This window comes from Takifugu rubripes, chromosome 5 (assembly GCF_901000725.2).
Source record: "Takifugu rubripes chromosome 5, fTakRub1.2, whole genome shotgun sequence".
Lineage (NCBI taxonomy): Eukaryota > Metazoa > Chordata > Actinopteri > Tetraodontiformes > Tetraodontidae > Takifugu > Takifugu rubripes.
In genome coordinates, this window is record NC_042289.1 from 2,782,066 (window position 1) to 2,804,262 (window position 22,197).

Genomic DNA, 22,197 nt, shown 5'->3' on the forward strand with positions numbered 1-22,197 from the left:
ACAGCAAAAGTACTCAAAATCATGTCACTGTCCAAATAATTACACACCTGCCGCCTAAACTGACAAAAAGTTCTTTTATGAATCAAAATATTTTGGTTTCAGTGTACGAACATTCTCATTGTTGTGAGTTGAACATATATAGCCCAGACCCCCCCACGATTTTTACTCCTTAAACCTGCACCATGGGTGGCGCGACGGTGTCAGCCGTCCTCCACGTTTAAGACCCTGTACAGACTAACGAGATATTTTGCATTTTCAACGGCGAGCAAGTTCAGAAATGAATAGTTTAACTCTTTATTTTCATCATGTTTTAGGAAATATAGTCCAAATAAACAGGAGGCAGGATGAGACAATCAAAAGATAAACATCTGTTAATGTGGACAGGGTCTAAAACGTGTCAGAGAAATAGCAACAGCCGCTTTAATTAACATGTGAAGTAGCTTTAGAAAAGATGTGCTATTGGGACGCAAGCGACCGTTATGTCCTGCTTTTCTCTCTCCAGCTGTGCTTTATTGTGGCTCCACGTTACAATTCAATAACGGCTGCTTGGACAGCGATGCGACGGTCCATCTCAACTGTTTTTGTGGAATCCGACCTTCGCTGGAAGTCTTTTCATCAAACAATGGCGGGGAGCGTCTGGCGCCCGCTGTGTGCGCTGCTCTTCACAGCAGACTCAGTCCTGTTATCATTGTCGACGTCTTTCGAGTCAGTCTCTCAAGAAAAGTGAGCAGTCGCAAAATCATGCAAAATGAGTGACCCCCCTGAACTTTCCAGACCTGTGTAGTTGTCGCAGACGCACTACCCCCCCCCCCCCCCCCCCCCCACTCCCACTCAATGGAACCTTGGAACGGCATCATTCACATTACTGCTGAAAATGACATTCTTTAGTCACTGCCATTTCACAACGGTCGACGCTTCTTTGTCGCCAGTGGTTCTGACGACCAGTGGAAACGACGGTGTTTCCTGCAGGCTGTAGCTGAAGGCCGTGCATGTGTCCGAGCAACAATCCCGGCCTATCAGAGTGTACCGTCTGCTGAAAACATCGATCGTCTTATGAAACCCGCTGAAGCGCATGAAAGAGTCTTTACATCTCTGATGTTTGTGAGCTCACAACACGAATAAATTAAAAAAAGAACATACAGTGATCACACGAGGGTCCTTAACACACTATATCACACTCCTGGACCCGGTGCGCGGCCTCCCAGCCTGTCCACGTGAGTTGTGTTATGAGTCTTCACATGTAGGAGGAGTGTTCGCACAGTTCAGATGGATCGGCAAGGTTGGTGAGTCTCTGTTTTGTTCTGCAGTATGAAATTGTCTTCTACACTCTGGCGCTGCTCCCTGGGCGCTGCAGTTTGACATGGGTTTATCTCTTACTTCAGAAGCCACTGATTCACTGAGGAAGAGAAGAGATAGAGGAGGAAATTAGTACAAAAGGGTAAACAGGGTGTGCTAACAGAACAAAGCTCTGCCTCAGGTTTTTCAGAAGTTATTACTGAGCACTTCAACTTTTTTTTTTCATCTTTTTAAGTTTCATTTCCTTTCTGGCATAATGAAGTGATGTTTATTAGGTTTCAAATTGGAAGATTGCTTTTAGTACAATGGAATCAATTATTCTGCACAGGATTGGCTGAAGGGAGCAGGAAGCCATTGATTTTGCTCTTCTTTTTTCAGGTGATGTTTTCAGCGGGTTTCTCAGCGATGCTGATGCATCAGATCTGAGTGAGACGGCCCGGTAGCGCCAGTCAATCTCAGTTGCGGCTCCGAAGATTAAACACAGTCAATGCAGTAAGGGACATTTTTGCATTATGTGACGACCCTGTTGTGATGGGTTCTGTCTGTCTTGTCCTGACAGCTGTCTTGACACTGTCCTGTAATCTTGGGTAATCTTGGGTTGTCAGTTTTTAATCAGATTAATCACAGAGAAGGTGTGAATCAATCATGATTAATCCCGATTTAAAAAGGTGCCCGATAGATTCCGCTTCCTCCATTGGTGTAGGAATATAAAGAAAAATGGCAACACACACATTTATCCAGCTAGTTCACTTAAACCAGGGGTGGGGAACCCTCGGCCTCCGGGCCGTATACGGCCTACGAGACCATTTCTACCGGCCCGCAACGCAATAAGATTTTTATATTTTATATATGCACTTATACAGTGGGACCGTTCGCTAAACTCCGCGAGCTGCGAGTAGCAGCGGTAGCGTATTTTAGCCTTTCGTATCCTGAAATTTCTTTCGTAACAAGAGGAAATATTTTCCCGTTTTCTGAGATAAAACGGACGGTTATGTTACGTCCGAGTCAATGTCAGGGTCAGTGAACACAGCATGTGATGTACGTAGTGGGCTGGACTGATTGACACGGACGAAAAATGCATAGCGAAACACGCTAAACTCGACGAGTTGAAAGGACAGATGAGTTTGGATAAAATGAACGCTCTTCGTCGGAGTTTGGAGGCTCAACAAGCAGCTTTAACACGACCATGTACCGACAGAGAGAATATTACGCGTGCAAGTTTTGTGGTGAGTGAATTAATAGCCACGAAGCTGAAACTTCACGCCGAAGGAGAGTTCGTGAACGCGCCTCGTAGCCGCCGCTGAGGCGCTCGCGCCGGACAAAGTAAAATTGTTTCAAAGCGTGAATTTTTTTTCGTGAATAACTATTGAACTAAGACATATATTGTTATGATTCCAGTGGCTAACGGTATGTTTTTATGGTCAAGGAATCTACATATGTAGTCAAAGTATATGTGGGACTAATATTTATGGTGGAAATCACAATATGCCAGGAATTGTTGCGCTTGGCGGAGGTCTGCGCTCTCCGAGTGCTTTCTAGTTGTTATTATTATTGTCTTTATCTTTCTTTCTTTTCATTTATTTTCTTGATTATCTTGTTGTATTGCAGTTTTTGTGAGTAGAGGCCTCGAACAGGCCCTTACGGGTCTCTTGCCTCAACTCTGCACCTTTTTTTATTGTTTTGTATGATCATGAAAACATATTTTACTTGATTGTCATTTTATTCTATTTTTTTTGGTGATTTTATATGCATGTGTGTTAAATAAATAATTCAAACTCAAATGCAGCAATCATGAGACTTAGTAACACAGTGGTTATAGACTTTTTTTTTGTCTTTTTTTTGCATCCCTAGGTATGTGTTCATAATAGTATGGCCCTCGGAGGACTTTATAAAAATTGAAATGGCCCTCGATATGAAAAAGGTTCCCCACCCCTGACTTAAACCTTAAGCCCAAAAAAGCAAATTCATTTAGCTGAGATGTAGTAGTAGTCCAGCTAATACTGCTTGAGTGAAACAAAGCTCTTGCCCACAGTTGCACAAATCATTATGTACTTATTCATCCCTCCCCTCATCTTGTACATAAACTAATCATATGTGCCAGGGGGTTCTTCTGGATCATTATTATTATTTAAAAAAAATCACTCCTCTTGGCTCTGCTCTCTTTCAGCTACATCATTAACATGATGGGTTGCAAATGCCTTAATTGTGTTAAACAAATGACAGCATTAATTCCAAAAATTACCACCCTGTGTACATGTTAATTAACTTTTTCAGGGCCAAATGCATTAGATGTTGCTTCATGGAGTATAAATACATGTGGCTTGTGGACCTTTAGATCCAAAAGGTACTATATAGACTATATACTGTATATGCTATATGCAACATGTTTCTACATATGACAGATGCTGGTAGGTTTATTACTGCATCATCAAATCAGTCGTGCGTGTTATATTTGATTCAGATATCATGTGCATTAGAAATTTGTTGATAACTGAATCAGATATTAAAGATTCCTGTAATTTGTTGTGTCAAAAAACTACCAAAATGGATTTTTGCTCGCCTCACATTAATCAGACTTATTGTGCAGCAATGTAACACTGAATAAACACTAAAAATCAATATCTTTCTCAATAGTTAATATCACCTAAACTCTCACAAAGAAAAGGAGAGAAGGTTCAGCATGAAACAGCCGTTAAAAGGACGGAGCAAAGCAAGACGCAAATGAACTCAATAGAGGAATACATTCGTTTGTTTCCGTCTTCTGTCTTCCGTTCTCCTCTCCCCTGAGGAGGCTGACCCTGAAGAACACCTCAGCACCACATGTCTCAAAACTTTTCCATGCGCAGCAGTCATCCTTATTCCCACGTTAGCGCAGCTCTCGCTTTCATCATCTGCAGTTTCATCTCTGAGGAGAATGCAGTAATGTTCGACCACTTATCCTGCAATATCAGCTCAGGGAGTAGTTCAATTACTTTGCCAGGGCCCCTTCTGCAATGGTATCTGTACTCAAATCAAAAAAGTCTAAACGGGCACAGTTAGGAAGTTTTTTGCACAGGAGTTAAAGCTGCTACGTTAACTCTCAGCAGTAACGCATTTACTTACGTGTACATTGTGTACGTGCACATTGTGCAATAAATACTGATTACATGTTAATTTAAAGCCAAATACCAGTTTTATAGTAGTCAAATGGGAGAAGCATTATGCATTAGCATAGGCTTTCACCTTAGCCAGCCTATCATGCTAGAAACATTCCGATACGTCTACCTCTCCCCCCAGATCCAACTTACTGAAAGTAGAAGTGAAGACCCAGCATTGAGAGGGTCAGGTAGTCTAATGTCTCTCCATCCTCTATAAGGGACGGCAGCACTTTCTTAGAAAGAACCACCAGACGAGTGGCTCAATTTTAAAACGTTAAGGAGTGTATATATATATATATATATATATATATACAGTATATATAAGACCAACGAACTACTGAATCTACATTACCAACAGGGGAGGTTGATTCATGCTCATTCTCCTCTGCATGGAGACTGAAGTACCCGAGGACAGAATGAAATAATATTACCTCCATCTAGAAGGTTCTGTTCCTGGTGGTGATTGCCTGTCTTCTGGAAATTTGACATTAGAACTACTGCAACAATTTCAAGGTCTGTTATTTTTATTTTTTTAACCATAGTTTGGAATCCTCTAAATATTTAAAAATGGGCTGTGGCTGAAGGAATTTCCTTAAAACAACTCAAAAAGGCTGTCTTGTTAGAGCTTTTAATTGGAGTATATGTCCAGGATAGAACAGACTCAATTTCCTGACTCCAGCAGGAAAATGTCACTTACTGACATACTGGAACTTTTCTTTAGCCGACAGTTTGTCACATTAATGCTGGTCCACCTGGGGGAGAAAGCTGGGACGGCCAGGAAGGGACCAAGGATGGGGCAGTTTTGGGACCAAGCTGAGGCATAACCCTACAGGAATGATTTAATTCCCAACAGGATGTGTTAGTCCTTTTCAGAATTCCAACTTTTCAGCCCTCTAAAATGAATTGGATGACACGACACCTGTGATCTCCATCATCAGTTTACTGCTGCTGAACCAACACAAACGTAAAACTTTAGCCTCGGAAGTTACGCTGTTCCGGAAACTGCAAGGACTAGTTTGCCTGTTCCTCTAACTGGATCTATACATTACCAGGATAGATTTCCCTGCACAAGTGGAAACAGTGTTTCTTTCCAAGTCTTCCTGGGGAACTTGCAGCTCTCTGCTTTGCGCCCGGGTAAACAGACACTCCTGTTGGCGGCTGTAGATTATAACTGACCATTATCAGAGGCAAGGAGAGGCTGTGGAATCTGTTTGTTGTGATGAGAACACCGCTCATATGGATCGATGACAAAGACAGAGAGAAGCGTGAGCGCACAAGGACTCCTACACTCACAACACTTCCGCGATTGTTGTGTGCGCCGCTCTAACAACAGTCGGCTCACCTACACACTCCCCGTCCTCTCTGCACAAACGGCAAGCGCACATCTTTTATCATCGTTATTCCTGTCTTTCCTTCGCGCTGGGCTTCCAGGAGATCGCTCCCTCGCTGCCGCTCTGTGTTTTCACATTCTGGAGTCTGCTGACATGGTGCCACGCTCAGTTGACCCCTGCCCCTCCACTTCAGGTGCTTTTAATGATCTGCTGTAGCTCTGAGGACCTTCCTTAGGCTGGAACTACGGTCCGACTGCTCTGCGTCTGCCAGCAGGTGAAACTCTCCTGAGTGTTTTACAAAGCCAAAATCTGTCTGCTGCAAAAACCGAGGGCGCGATCTACGGTTGCCATGGTGGAAACTAACATGTTCTGTTTTTTGATATCTTTTAATGGATCAAATGACCACTTAGGCTGCCCCCCCCCCCCCCCCCCCCCCCCATTTTCACTGTTTAGCACCTTTGGGATTGCCTACTTTCAGCTAATCGTTCAGACATTTAAATAGACAGTTAAAGGCAGAACAGCGGTGCAGTGGAGTTTACATGTTCTCCCGATGTCAGTGCGGGTTTTCTCTGGTACCAGTCCAAAGAATGTGTTATGGTGACTGTAAATCGACTTTATTTGTGAGCGTGAATGGTTGTTTTTTCTCTTTTTTATAGATGATAGCCCTGTGATGAGCTGTCCATGGTGTAGCCCACCTCTCACCTGAATGCAGCTGGGACCTGGTTAAGGTATAAGGCCAAGGGATAAAGCAGTAAATGATGGATGGATCCAATTAAAGGCGTGATGTGAAAAGTATTTTACTGTTGAGTTTTCCTTCTCAGGTTGCCAGTTCCAGTTGATGGCTAAGCCCAGTGTCAGGGTTTGACACCCTTCTTACGGTTACACCGAATACTTCATTTGAAATTGGAAAGTTATCCAAGTCGCCTCTGGCAAAGCCTGAAGAGCCAAAATCAGGAGTCCAGGGCCAATATTCTCATTATTGCTCTGCTTTGCAAAAATAGTGCTAATGTCTGAAAATGTCCTTAAGAGGTTTGGATATGGATATGTCACAGGGCTCAAGACAAAGGTATATTTAAGCAGGATCCCACGCCAGCACCTACTGTTGCCATGCAGAACCCCAAGGCTGGTGTGAAGGATGCATAAAAGTTTACTCAACAGACAGATTATCAAAACTGAAGCAGCTTTCACAATAGAAGCCAACTACTGGAGGGAAGAAGCTGATTTGTACTGAAACCCACCTGGAGCATGCACAGGATTAACAATGCCCTGTAAACACCTGTAGACAACCGGCTCACAACCTCTTTCAGATTTGTGTACAGCTAAAATAATAGCCTTTAGAGGATTTACTCTATTAACTCTAATAGTGGTATAAAAAGATATTAAATATACAATAAGATAATAATCGCTTTGTCCAGAATTTTGGCTTTTAACCAATAACTATTATTTCTTTTATAATCATTATTCAGTAAGTGGACAGAAAACATATCAGCCAAGCAAGTAATTCATTATATCTTAATATATTCAGAAAATGTAAGTTATTCCCCAAATGTTAAGGTTTGTTTCATTTTTATTGTTTTAGGCATCACGTGTCTGCAGGGCTGGTTAGCATGTTAGCTGTCGCTGAAGACGTGAATGTTGGCGACAAAAAATACCCCCAAAACGTTCCTTAAAAAACCGAAGCTGCAACTTGCCATTGAAACCCCACCAGCATGTCCTTGCAGCGGGACGTCACAACGCGTGTGTGTGTGTGTGTGTGTGTGTGTGTGTGTGTGTGCGTGTGTGTGTGCTACTGCAGAAAGTACCGGCTGTTTGTCAAAGGAGGCGGTTGAGGTCAGTGGTGAGTTTTGATAAAATATACCTGCTTTCTTAGCAGAGCTGAGACTTTTTAGATTTACGAAAGTAAAACTTTGCTCTCATTTCTTGTACATTAGAATGTCTTTGTAATACAATACACACACACACACACACAGACACACGCACACACACTGCGTTACCTCTGTACTGTGGGCGGAGGGCGCGGTTGTTGGGGCAGTTGCGGCCCTGCTTGCTGAAGTTGATGTTGGTGCGGATGCAGCGCTGCAGCAGAGGCTGAGTGGGCCGGATGTTGTCACTCATGCTCAGGAAGATCTTATAGGGCTCGTTCTGACTGAGGAGGCGCAGAGAGTGCATCTGTGGAGAGGAGAGGAGAGGAGAGGAGGGAAGGAGAGGAGAGGAGAGGAGAGGAGAGGAGAGGAGAGGAGAGGAGAGGAGAGGAGAGGAGAGGAGAGGAGAGGAGAGGAGAGGAGAGGAGAGGAGAGGAGAGGAAAGGAGAGGAAAGGAGAGGAAAGGAGAGGAGAGGGGAGGAGGGGAGGAGAGAGGAGAGGAGAGGAGAGGAGAGGAGAGGAGAGGAGAGGAGAGGAGAGGAGAGGAGAGGAGAGGAGGGGAGGAGTGGAGAGGAGGGGAGGAGTGGAGAGGAGAGGAGAGGAGAGGAGAGGAGAGGAGAGGAGAGGAGAGGAGAGGAGAGGGGAGGAGGGGAGGGGAGAGGAGAGGAGAGGAGAGGAGAGGAGAGGAGAGGAGAGGAGAGGAGAGGAGAGGAGAGGAGAGGAAAGGAGAGGAGGGGAGGAGTGGAGAGGAGGGGAGGAGTGGAGAGGAGAGGAGAGGAGAGGAGAGGAGAGGAGAGGAGAGGAGAGGAGGGGAAAGGAGAGGAGGGGAGGGGAGGAGTGGAGAGGAGGGGAGGAGTGGAGAGGAGAGGAGAGGAGAGGGGAGAGGAGAAATATTCACTTGGGCTGTTTGCGTGTGCTGTTTCCAACACTTTCGGTCTGTGAATTCTGCAGGTAACTATTGAGGGTTTTGGTTCTTGCTAAATTTTTGCACCAGAGAGTCAGCGAAAGGTGCTTTGAATAAAATACATTTTGTGGGGAATTAAATTATTTATGTTTCTTTCATAATGAAAAGCCCGGATTCTGATAAAAAGTTGACCTGACTTGTGTTGTTTATTTGATAGATTTTCAGCAAGATCATCTTTCACTCAGTTTTTAAAATGTATTTGATGAAACTCTTTGGTTCTACACGCTGCAGGAATGATAAAAACGCATTATGTGGCCTTTAATTTATGATGAACCATTAGAACTGTGGCTGTTATTAATGACCCAAGAATTTATTTATTATGAAATGAATGTAGGTGTATATTAATAATGAGGTACTTTATCACTCACGTACACACTTCTACAGAGACTTTTGACCTTTATGTTTAACCCATATTTGTGTGTTAGACCTTTGTGAACCAGATCAGGCTGGTAAATCAGGGCCTTGGATTAATATTGCTCGTTTTGGGACGTGAGAGAGCACAGAATATAAATAAATAATCACGGAAACTGCTCAGGAAGACCTGAGGCCAGGCAGCAGCGCTAACCACCGAGAGCTGAGCGTGGCCACAGTCGGAGAATGTAACGGGCTACAGTTACCGTTATATGGCGTCGTCACGTATTCCACACAACCGCACTCAGCAGAACCTTAACAAGACTTCCTGACAACACTGTGGCTGCACGTCCACCCTCGTCTCTGTGGGATTTCCTCCTCTTCTATCGCTGAGAAGTCCTGCGCTCATTATGGTTATTCTAATCCCTGGGCAGCAGATTATGAGTTGCTTCCAGATTACAACTGCTGCCAGGAGCTGTCTGTCAGTCAGAGACAGCCCTCAGCATCTATCCATCTATCCATCTATCTATCTATCTATCTATCTATCTATCTATCTATCTATCTATCTATCTATCTATCTATCTATCTATCTATCTATCTATCTATCTATCTATCTATCTATCTATCTATCTATCTATCTATCTATCTATCTATCTATCTATCTATCTATCTTCTTAATGGGATTACATGCTAATTGTCACTGTAACAGGAAAATGAAATAATCTACAGCATTTCAGGAGTGTTTCAAAATGGCAGAAAATCAAAATGCAACCAAGTGTGTTAGAAAGTAGAACGGCGAAGGACAGGTTGAAGGATGAGGAAGAAGAGAGGAAGTTTAGAGGAAGATGTCACACAAGTGAGAACAAAGCATGTGCGAGAAGGGTTGGGGGGGTTGGTAAGAGCGAGGAAATGGCAGTGTGGGTGTCGACTGCACGCAGGTGAGCACTGTGCATGATTGTTAAGTGTGCACTCTGACACGGAGCTTCTTGATTTGAAGAGTCGGATGAGGGGATGATCAATTGCTCTGCTCCTTGGGGCAGAATTACACCGCCAACACAAAGGAGTGATACCATCAGCCACAAGTGTGTAAAGTTTGGTGCAATTAGGAAAGAATTTGCTGAGTTCTGGCTAAACAAAATGATTTACTCACCTTATTACTAGATTATAACTCAAGGGCATACTCTCAAGTAAGCTAACAGAGGTAGCTATTAGCGGTATTTAGGCCACATCTGTGATGTCTACAGAAGCCCCTGCTAAAATCACTTAATTTAGCAGCATATTTATCAGATTTAGCCAATATTTCCTTTGATGCTTTTAAAATGAGAGAATAAAAATTACCAGCCAAAACCCTGATGATGTCAATAACTGCACTAACTTTATTTACAAATATACAGCTAACGTGCATTTATTATTTGGCTATGATCGGGCTATGAGACAAAGCCTACTACTCTTAATGCTGAAGGTAAGTCCCAGTTGTGGCTGTGTTGTTTCTATAAAGAATATGTCTCGTCTTTATTCCTGCTGTATAATCCAATTGTTGCTGGTACAAAATCAGAGTAAGTAACGATGTAATGCCCAATGTCTAATTTTACTTTAAAAACCTTTGATTTTCAGACTGTTTAAATGTCATTTTCAGGGAGGTTTTCATGACAATGGTCAATTTCCACTCCCCTCAAATCATTTGGAAAAGTGCATTAGAATTTCTACATGACCTCTGGTGTCAAAATCCAGCGTTTGGAGTGTGTAATTGATAGATTTATGAGCCTTAAGCACAACTGCTTATTTCGGTTGTGATGCAATGGCAGCATATAGAAACCACTCTATATACACCGATAAACAGACATCTATTTGTAACTTCTAACAACTAAAAAATACCTCATCCAGCCATAAAATCTTTAAAAATGCTGTATCTAATATCTGCACAAGTATCATTAGCATAACCAGCAATGGGCGAGGACAGAAGGGTTTAACCTTTGACCCCCAGATTGATCAATCATGATCAATTTCCTGTCGAGTCAAAGTTCGTTCCGATAAAACATCATCAAGAAGGGAGGCTTTTTCTATAAAGCTGACATTACTGAGAGGTCAAATTAAACCCGTGGCTGTCCACGTGTATTAAATGATGGTTGTAACCCGACACTCCATCACTGTTTCAGAGCTGTCCTTCACCCCGATACCTGCATCTGCGTCACGTAGACGGGTTTGTTGATGAGGATCCAAGTGGAGGTCTCGTAGCAAGGAGGGATGGTGATGGAGCCCTCGTAAGTGATATAGCGCGTGGTGTCAGGATAAAGGTCGGCAATATTCAGGCCCATCAAAAGGAAAGCATCATCTAGAGAGAGAGTGAGAGAGCGAGAGAGAGAGACAGGTTAAAGTAGCAGTGCCTTGTGGGAATGTTTACCGGTATGTTACAACCATTATATGAACACCGTGGAAGAAGAGATGAGCATGCACATGTGTGTGTGATACGTCTAAAGGGATACAGACAGCCTAAAGCCTCTAACAAGAGTCACTATTATTTGTATCACTATTATTGTGCTATAATGCACAACAAACACCGTTTGTGTGTAGGTAAAAAGGTTGGATGCACTAAACTCAAATGTGGAAATATGAGAGCAGGTCAGTGCCTGTTTAAAATGGGAGAAAACTTATTTTGTATCACAACATCCAAGACGTCAGGTTAACAGCTGAAAAAATAAACCAGGGGCACCAAGGTGCACATGTGCACGTGGGCGTAGCTGTATCTGCTAATGCAGCACAGCGGTTATGTTGGTATCTACAGATTTAAGCCATAAAAGTCATAAAATTAAATGTGAACAGCAATTAAGACCCATATAAAACAAAACACTTCAGGATGATATAAAATCGGGCCTTCGTGCCGACAATAAATATGAGATTATTGTACGTGCACCACCTCGCTAGCATCCGAGCCAGGGAACTGGGAACCGGCTTAAATGCTAGTGAATACAAATGTGTCCCAGAGTGATGAAAACAAAATTCCGTTTGTGTGTTATGGTACACTTAAAACACTGCCTAACCATATAAATCTGTTGGGTTTGCATCATTTAAATACGGAAAGCCAAGAAACAGCCACAAACAGAAAGCCTGAATGTGTTAACATGCTATTTTATGAACTGGGGGTTACAAATCTATTTGGAAAATCACTTAAATGGGACACAATGTTCATGTTTCCAAGTCAAGACTTCCTTTTTGCACTTTTCCAGATAGTAAATAATAAGTAAGTGTAATTCCTTGTTATTCACCTGTCATTGTGTGTGTGTGTGTGTGTGTGTGTGTGTGTGTGTGTGTGTGTGTGTGTGTTCGTGTGGTTATGTAGCTCTGCTATGTTTATCCCCATTAGCAGAAAGGAATCCTCCAGAGGGGTGTGCATCTTTGCTGCCGAGGTTAGAAAACACGTTCTGGCAATGTAGCACTAATTTGCGGGAACTCACGAATGCATTCTTGCTGAAGGAACATCAGAACACATGTGATCGTGTGCACGCTGCTGCGCTCCGGCATGCAGAGCAGCGTAGAAATGATAATAAATCGCATATTACGGGAAACAATCTGAGTGAAACACAGAGACGCCGTCAACTCTAACGTCTCGCTTGTCTCCCAGGCGCTCCACAAGGCAAATCATGCAGCCGTTGCAGAAGAATTCTCAGCCTTCTCACTTAAACAACTGATTGGCTCCTGGCTTGACTTCAAACGCCTGTTTGTTTTTCAGAAATGAAGTGCAAACTTTGAACTAAACGCTCTTCTTGCGTGGGTGTTTGTCTTTAAAAATGATTCACACTATTCAGAGATGAGCATCGTATTATAACCACGGAGCCTAATTAATCTCGGTAGATGTGGCAGGATGAGGCGTTGCGTTGTATGTGAGGGTTTTTATATATCCAGGAAGAATGTGACGGCGCCTCTGCTAGCCGGGCTTCCGTGAATCCCAGCAGGATCCAAAGACCAGGATATCGATGCAGATGCATGAAATTTTCAGCTGTTGACTGAATCTGCAGTAAAGTTAGCCTCAACCAAAGTGCACAGGCACTGGTGAATGAAGGGTACAGCGACGCCACACAACGAGGCTTTTCCTGGGGTGTGCGTTGTGTTGTCTTTGTGTCTATGTTAGCTTGCGTTAGCGCACGTCAAAGCTGTGTAGATACACGAAGGCAGATGAGAGAGTCTTACGTCTGTAGTTGATTCTGGTGATGGTGTCTCTGTTGAGCATACGGTTGAGGAAGGAGTTGGAGTTTTCAGAGAGCTGTGAGAGGAGAAGGAGAGGGATCAAGTGTTTTCACACACCCACCCACACACACACACACACACACACACACACACACACTCAAACGGCAACTGCAGCGATGTGAGCGGGATGACTGAAACATCAGCTTTACATTAACGAGACGACAATTAGAGCTCCTCGTGTCGTAACTCTGCAGTCAGCTCAGAGAAACGGCGCCGGCTTCGCTGGCGCTCAGGTTGATTTGATCTCTGACAGCGTCGGTTCTGTGTCAGCGTTCAGGTGTGAATGAAACATCCCGCAGTTTCCAGACGGATTCGCTGACCTTTATGAAGATGGAAACCACGGCGATGCCATGAGGGCTCTTCGCCGCCTCGCTGTAGTTGGCATAGAGGTCCTGGTTGTAATGGATCAGCTGGACCTGTGGAGAAAATGAACAGAACAAAAGTCCAATCACAGGCTGCTAGCCTGCTTTTACCACAAGCGCGCCCAGTCTCTCCCGGGCAGCAGCAATTAACTTTTACTAGCGCTAATTAATATCTGACAATAATTCCAATGGTTGTTACAGTCGGAACGCTTGGTAAGTGCTGATGAAGCGCTTGTGTTGCTTGGCCCCCATACTGAGCTTATTTCAAGCAGAAAACGCTTGAAGCCCCCCAGATTAGACTGACACCAACTGAAATGGAGCCGCAAAACCGCTCCGCTTAACAAGAGGAAGACTGTTTACAGTTTCCTTTTAACTTCCCTTCGGGGATGCAGCTTCGTGATCAATGGGCAGCAGACTGAGATGCTCGGGGAAACTCCCCAAAATTCTGCAGAACACCAGAAAACGCGCGCGTTTCCTATTACGGGAAACCAGATTTGAGTTTACTTCAAGGCCTGGAACGAGCTGGGAGTGAACATCAAGCTCTGACATGAAAGGCAATCCTCTAAATGAGAGAGAAAGGCTTCCCAGTCTTTGACTGTGTGTACCTGGTGCGGCGTTGTCTGTTTGTGTGTGCCTGTGTGTGTTCATGTGAAAACTGAACCAGCCAAAAGCATGTATTTATTAATCCTAACGAGTTTCCCCGCGCGTCTGTCTGTCGTTTAGAATTATTTCAAGGCCGCTTGGAACTGCTCCGCTGTTGCAGCACATTCCTGCTTCTTTCCTAAAACGATCCAAGAGGATTCCTCTGAATCCTGCGTTCTCCCTCCAAGTCTGGTCTCTCACCTCTCCGGGAAATCCCTGTCCGTTGAGGAGGTGCTCTGAACCCTGGGAGTCCTCGCTCCCGAAATGGAGGCGAACCTCCTCCAGCCTGTAGCTGTATCCCAGCGGGCCTCCAGAGATGTTCACAAGGTGGGCTTTGTCTGGGCGCAGGGACACGTGCTTCCCTGTATTATACATGGTGCCTCCCATCTGGAAAAGAAAACCAAGAAAACATGGAACAGGGATTAACAAACATGCAGGTCCACTCAGGAACTGGTCAACAAACCCACCGCCTGGGGTCCTGTTCTCATTTTTGTCCTGTCACATGTTACATTACGGGCACGTACACCCGTCTGCATGTGCAAATCCAGAGAGCTTTGTAGGTTAGCGTCTATGGATTGGACTTGCTCGGGCATGTGCGATCAAGCAGGGGTCTGGGGAATTTGATCAAACCTTTGACCTGCTCGTGGTGGCGATCAATGTCATCACCTTTATACTCAGCCGTCTCAATATACAGTCATGTGCTATGTTTTACAATCCTGTTGGATTTTAGAGTTAAATATCAGAAGTCAGTAAAAAAAAAACAGAATGGATCCCATTTAACCTAAAGCAGCGCCATCTTGAGAGGAGATTTTCTCATTTCTACATCTCTTATGCCGTTGCAGTCTGTTTACCAATACATACGAAGCAGAATCAGCCAAACAGTAAATGTTCTGACGTGCTGTTTCACATCCCCCCTCAGGTCAGGATGGATAGAGCCAGAGATCTTATGGTGGAATACAAGAAGCTATTCTTAAATGTGGATGATTCATAGACGCACAACCACAAACTGAGGACATCAGGGTTCATTCTCCTTCCATCCAAAATGCTCATTAACCCCCCGAACACCTCGGTGATGGGTGATGGGGTTGTTGATGGACCTCCTTTTATCTGATGTTATTGTTCTACTTTTAAATTAATGATATTATTAACCATACCAAGAACTCTACTTCATTATCGACTAACGACTGCACTCAGCTGGTTCCAGAGAGGACATTTATGTCATTGATATTAGGATTTGTAAGTATATTACACAATTATCCAAGGTAGTTTTCTTTGTCAACTGGACTGTATTTCTTTTTTTTACAGGTTTTAATACAGTCCAGTTGACAAAGAAAACTACCTTGGATAACTGTGACCTGGATGATTGAGAATCTACACTTATATAGACATATATCACACAGTCTCCCATGACATGGACGTTATGTATAGAATTTGTTTTATATAATTAACCAAGAAGCCTAGAGAAAACAGCATTAATCATCAAAAGAAATAAACAAGAACCATTTTTTACCATTTACTGTGCCTTTGTAATGTTGGGGCCTTAAATTGACAGATCCACTCTCATCAACCTACACTTATCCCCACAAAGAAAGCGTGAAAACAGAATTGTAGCAAATCTGGCCAATTTCTTCTAAAGTAAACCGTCACATTGACAGAAGTATTTACTCTCTGACACCTGAAGCTCTCGCGCTCTTCCCACTTCACCTGATCATCTTTGAGACCTTTATTCAGCTCGTATAAATAAAACCGCAATGTTAAAATAATTCCACAGACAAATATCCAGCACAGGTGCATTTTTAACAAAAACAGTGTGTAAAAGGGCACTGTCCTGCCATTAGCCTGGCTCATAAGATATTTGTTTGTAAGTTATTTCTTTGCTTGGCTCCTAAACAAGGGTCCCCGACAATGAACACAAACCATTAAGGGTCTTCCCCCTCTTGCAAGACATTTTCCTTACATACATATTAAATGACATCTGTAGTGTTCACTGACTCTTGCCAGTGATTTATAATAAATGGAATGAAAGTGCTAAATTGAGTAAGCAGACATGTTGTGAAAACCCCATCAATGTTTATGAGCCTTTTTTTCTGCTCTGAGAACACGAGCAGGTGTATCCAAAAGGTTACTTTTTGTCACACCTTGTGCTAATTGGCAACGCTTTGTGTAGCACGCTGCTCACAAGTGTGCAGAGAGCTGCCATGAGGAGGAAGCTGTGGTTGGGTCTCAGACCCTGAAAGGCATCTGTATAATGAAGAACCTCTGTTCCTTCAACAATTAATGATTTACACTGAGCGTCATTAAAGCAATACCATGGCAGGGATGCGAATCGGAAACAGAGAAGTCACTTCTGGACGGTATGTATGTTTTATTTTAGCTGTGAATAAGAAAACACAAAAACTAAGTAGGCGTCTCCTGAGATTTGAATTATTAAAGCCGCCTCCGCTGTGTGTAAAGGTGCTGCTTTAACAGGAGTTGTTAAATAAGCTGAACAGTTAAACCGAAATGCTGCTGGCTGCATTCTGCACACTAAAATGTTGCGTGACTGTCGTTCAGGTTTTAAATATAAGGGGAAAACACGCTCTACCATGGCCACAGGTGCGCCGCACAATAAAATAAATAAATCAATCTTTGACATCAGATGCCATAAAAATGCATCAACAAGACTTCAGTGTCAGTAACCAGATGCATAAATCTGCCCAGCGACAGATGATATCGCAGCTGTTGGTTATCATGGAGGTTGTCTGGACGGTACCAGTCAAAGATGGATTTTCCCCATTAAGCTGCTGGTGCTGTGAGCACAGCGCTGCACGCGTCTTACCTGCTCCAGGTGACTGTGGGTGTCCTTTGCTCCGCGGCTTTGTGATAACATCTAATTTCTCATGTCACAGGAGCTTTTTCGCTGTTGAGAAGAGACCAGGCTGTATGTTTCAAAGGTTTTGGAGCCTTGTTTTGTAAAAAATAAACGGGAAAAAACCTAGAACCTGCTGCAGGACAACCTCTTTTGACACTAAATATCAGTAGATGTCACCTTTACCACCTTTTGATGGATGCTGTTACTTTAATTTAAATTCTATCAAGCAGCATCAAATGAAATGGAAACTAAGAGATGGTGCATTGGTGAAATATTAAACATTAAAATATTGATAACATGCTAATGTGATGTGGAGCTTAACTAGGGCAAATATGAGGTCTTATAGATCTTGGTTGCCTTTTAATTATTTACGATATGCTTTATTTGGGAATGAGATGAAACCAAAAAGCAAGGAAAGCCTTGAAAGACAGGAACTGCGGGAAGAGGGGCTCATAAAGGAAGGTGACAGCTAAAAGCAGAGAATAGGGTGACAGAAAAAAGAACTGACTGATGGAGAGGGCAGACTGCACGGAGATGGGATTAATAATGGTGAAGATGAATTTAAAATAAAGGAGAGCTGTGAAGGCTGAGTGGTCAAGGCACCCAAAGTGAAATCTAATGAGGATCTGTGGGCTGACTCAACCTCTGCTGAGAGATGAAGATGACGCTGTATGTTTTATTCCCATTTACTATCTAAATTCAATTCTAAAGTGCTGCTTTGAAAGAGCTCGGCCTTCAGCTTCATTCTTTTTTAAAATGCACGCCGATGCAGCGCCTGTCACGCCTGAGCAACACTTTCTGGGTTTAGTGCATTTCTATTTGGAGTTTTCTCCACCCACAGACCAAAAACACGCAAGAGGTCGATCAGAGACACTAAATGTCTGTTCTTGATCTAAAATATCCTGAATACAATAGTCTTGATTTATCTGCACATTTTATTTGCATCTAAATGTGATTGACAAATAAAATATTTCAGTGCTTCAGAAACATGAGACATTTGACAAAGTACAAGTACACTCTGGTTGCAGCTCCTTATTTACGAGATCAGGGCGAAAACTGTGCAGAAAACATGGTTTAAATGTGAAAAACTGTTGTAAAAAAGAGGGGAAGTTTAGGCAGGAGCTTATCAAAGGGGCCACAAACCAGACAAACAACCATAACCAGTCAGTATGTGTATATGACACTTGAAAAAAATGAATTAGAACTTGAACCTGACAATACCTGGACAACTGAAGCACATGTAAGCACAGATTAATACCAGAGTGCTCCTTATCTGACAAAGACACCCAGATAATGCAATTGTAAATCAGCTTTTCAGCATGTGTACATGAATCTGAGGTAAAGCAGGAGAAAGGATGCATGTGCTCCACATCCCTTGTGCTGACGTAGGTACCCAGCAAGAACAAAACCAGCCAGCGAGCTGGTCATGACCACGAGGGGTGGCATGGATTTTGACTCCACAATCAATAACATGTACATTACGTACGAGAGCAAAGCTTTATCGCTGCTGCTGCTCTTCAAAGTGCCAGTCTGACTCCACTTGTTTATTATGTGATGCAATAGTTCAAATGTAAAAGGGGCCATACTAACCTGTTGAACAGAGGAATATTGCTACCTAGTGATGACGAGGAGGACATGCTACTATCCTTTATTTGATTTTCTAAACGTGGTCAATGAATGAAAAAACCCAGACTCTTCATCCAACTTCCTGCACCTCTGTGCCCCCCCTGAACTCAAAGCACGGGCCAGGACCACTAATAACAGTCAGAACCAGTAAAATCTGCTAATCACCTTTGGCTCAGCCCACCAACAACTGTTAAAACCCCCAAACAAACAGTGGCACAGATTCAGTCCTTAAACGAGACCAGCACCAATGGATAGTGATGAGGACTGATCACCCACAGCCTCATGTAGCATGCTAGCTGTAAATATTCTTAAGACCACAGATTTACTTTTGTGATCTCAACAACAAACAAAGTGAAAGTGCAGAGGCATATACACGCTTGGAGGCCCCCAGCAGGCCGGATTAACCTCCCAAACTAATTTTGTGATTAAATAGCTATTGCCAAGCCAATGAACCACAGCTCAGTTACACTGGTGTTAATCATGCTCTGCTTTCTTACGGGGAGAGAAAGACAGAAGGTGTGAAGCCCTGTGGAGTAAAACTCTTCACGCTTAATCAACTCAGACCACCACCACCATAAACACACAGACATGGGCCCTGAATTTAAGCAGCCGCGTGTGAATGTGTGGTCAACCATATTGTAATCATGATCTTGGGATAACCAGCTGTTGTGCATCATATCTGAGGCACATTACAGTAAGCCTCACCATTAATGTGCTCTACAGTAGATTTGATGTCAGGATAAAATGATCAAGTGTCCAGCATCTGTCTTGCAGTCTAGAGGTGTGTTGTAGACACTGACAGAATAACCCCCCCACGCCTTTCTCTAATTCCCCCCACTGCTCAGAAAAGGAGCCAGATGCTCAGAAAAGGAGCCAGAACTGACATCCCATGGAGTTAGCTTTTGCAGCAGCAACCTGGCGGACAGCAGCACTCAGCCGTCAATCATGACATTTCACCTGATGTTATGACATAAAAACCTCAGTCACGTTGACCTGTTGTCCGAATGAGACCTCAGTACAGCGGTTTCAGTGTCCGATCGATGTTACGCCTTCAACGGCATCAGAACTGCACCGGCGGCGGGCAGAGGTGATTTGGATGGAGGCGAAGATTCCCTCACAGACACAGGGCACATGTTAAAGTGATAAACAACAACACTATCATTTACACCAGATGTTGGGCAATTTCTGAATAAGATGAGAAGAACTGTGAGAGAAAATGTCGTCATCTGTCACGACACCACCATTTACACGGTTTAAGTAACGTGCTGAAAAGAGACGCTTAAACTTACACAAATGTCATAAGTTGTTATCATCATTTACAGAGCGCACTTAAAATGAAACACACTGATGATGAGGAAAGGACAAAGCATCCATTCATCCCTGAGAACAGAATACAGTAAAGGAGAGGAGACAAGAGGGGTTGGGGAGAGAAAGTGACAGAGCTGGGCGCAGTTTAACCAAAGTTCAATGATTGGCAGGCAGAGGAATGTTGTGCGAAGAGCCTCAGAGAAAAGCTTGTGGACAGAGACTGAAATTGGTTCGGACGAACTGCGGCTCCTCAGAGAAACAGTATGGAGAATGAAATGCTAATATTTAACAGAGGAAAAGTGATCGGTCCCACCTGGGCTTGGGCTGTAATGGTCTATTGCATAATGCATGTAACCCAATAAGCACACACAGCGTTGAGAAGAATTTTAATTTAAGTCCTCTGCTCTGTCGGTGTCTATTAGGAGGAGAAAAAAGCCTGTCGAGGGTCGGCTGCTGTTGACACTTTAGCCTTGATTATCACGGCAGGGGATGACGAGCGGAAAGTTCCGCTTTTATTCCCATAATGTGTGAATCACAGCTTTCAAATGATGTTGCGGATCCCGGCTGAACTAGACTAGGATGACAGCAGAACCATTCAAATCCACATCACAGTTAAAACTGGAGCTACTCGCCAATGTTCGCTCACACTGATCCCACCGTAAACACTGCAAAGTCACATGACACGCAGACACGTCCGTCTCAATCACTTCTGTATAAAAAACCTATTTGCCTTTGTGGAAAACACTTCTGCTGTTGCCAGGTCTCTCATCAAAGCAATGGAAACACGGTTTTTACAGACAAGCCGCCTGCAGCCATCTGGCGTCATAGACAAGAACAATTTCTGATCACCAGTAGCAGATCTGAGACGTTTGGGGGGCAGGGGGCAGGTAAAAATCAGGGCACCTTCACGGCACATTTCCACTGCACATGTGACACATCTGCCATGGATTCACCTTGGGGTGCATGCAGCTTCACAGCAGAGTGCTTGTTTGGTTTGAGATTATCAGTATTTATGGGCACGCTGCTTCCTGGATATTTTTATCACATTTGCGTTTCATCGATGCTGAAATTTGGCCCAAGTCGCTGCACCAGTCCTGCCCGAAGTTCCTCATTGGTTAGAATCTGCTCGGTGATTGGCATCGCTTCTATCGAAAAGACAGTCCTCCCCCATTTTCTCAACAGAGCGGAGCGAATACCCACTTCTGGGGAAATCTCCCAACACAACACGCGCTTCGAACAAACAGAACAACTGAAGACTTGGTAATTAGGCCATGACACCACCAGCAGTTACTGCATCCTGTTAAAACTTACAGGGCTGCACATGTAGTGGGAAGGAGCTGTAACCACTCATTTAAGTGGAAAAAACCTAGCCTCATTTTACTGTTGGCAGGTAAATTAGACGACGGGAGGCCTGTGCAAGCACACCATCAAGTGAGACATTCAAATGTTAGAACATGATGCTGTTCTTTTATTGACCTTCCCAGAAAGACTTTTAACTGTATTTTCCTCATGACATGAGTCTTTTCTGGTTTTGTGCACTTCAGCACTGGCCCCAGGGAGGTTTTCAGAAGGGTCCTCAAGTAGCTTACTTGCTTAGTCGACCAGCTGTGTGGCCATGCTTGTCCTGTGAGGGGACTTCAGTGTTCCTGTTGATGGCGATGGCAGCCTTCACGTTGCCACCCTGCTGCGAGCAGATGCCCGACGATGTTTGCAGTTCCCACCTCGATATTGTTAGTGTAAATATTTGCCTTTTACTGTGTCGACATCGCTGTCAACATACAATTGCATCCTTGTCCGGGTTCCTTATGTTCCCTGTTGGAGCCACGCCAACATTTCTGGATAACTGGATATAGCGTCTGACTCCAATCAGTAGTGATCAATCAATCAATCAACCAACCAACCAACCAACCAACCCACCCACCCACCCACCAACCATACCTACCTACCTACCTACCTACCTACCTACCTACCTACCTACCTACCTACCTACCTTCCATCCATCCATCCATCCATCCATCCATCCATCCATCCATCCATCCATCCATCCATCCATCCATCCAGAGAATAGGCAGAGATCATGCAAGTGCATTAATTACAACAACCTGTCAGCATAAAAGTTGAGTGGGTCAGTGGGGTCAGAGGTCAACGTACACCTATGACGTCGACGATACCTGTAAATGAAACTCAACTTTGGGCTGTGACCAAGGCCTCCTTGTGAGCGAACA

The 22,197-nt window shown here is 43.7% G+C and overlaps 1 protein-coding gene across 1 annotated transcript in view; it reads right to left on the minus strand.

The window, feature by feature from the left end:
- Nucleotides 1-830: 830 nt before the first annotated feature.
- The window catches only part of ca10b (carbonic anhydrase Xb), a 77,820-nt gene continuing 56,453 nt past the window's right edge, over nucleotides 831-22,197 (minus strand). Inside the window, exons 4-9 of the mRNA XM_003964268.2 lie at nucleotides 14,389-14,574; nucleotides 13,504-13,599; nucleotides 13,127-13,199; nucleotides 11,119-11,273; nucleotides 7,759-7,933; nucleotides 831-1,396 (exon numbers count right to left, since the gene is read on the minus strand). Coding sequence (XP_003964317.1) covers nucleotides 1,374-1,396; nucleotides 7,759-7,933; nucleotides 11,119-11,273; nucleotides 13,127-13,199; nucleotides 13,504-13,599; nucleotides 14,389-14,574 — 708 coding nt within the window. The 3' untranslated portion in view covers nucleotides 831-1,373. The remainder of the gene's footprint in view (nucleotides 1,397-7,758; nucleotides 7,934-11,118; nucleotides 11,274-13,126; nucleotides 13,200-13,503; nucleotides 13,600-14,388; nucleotides 14,575-22,197) is intronic.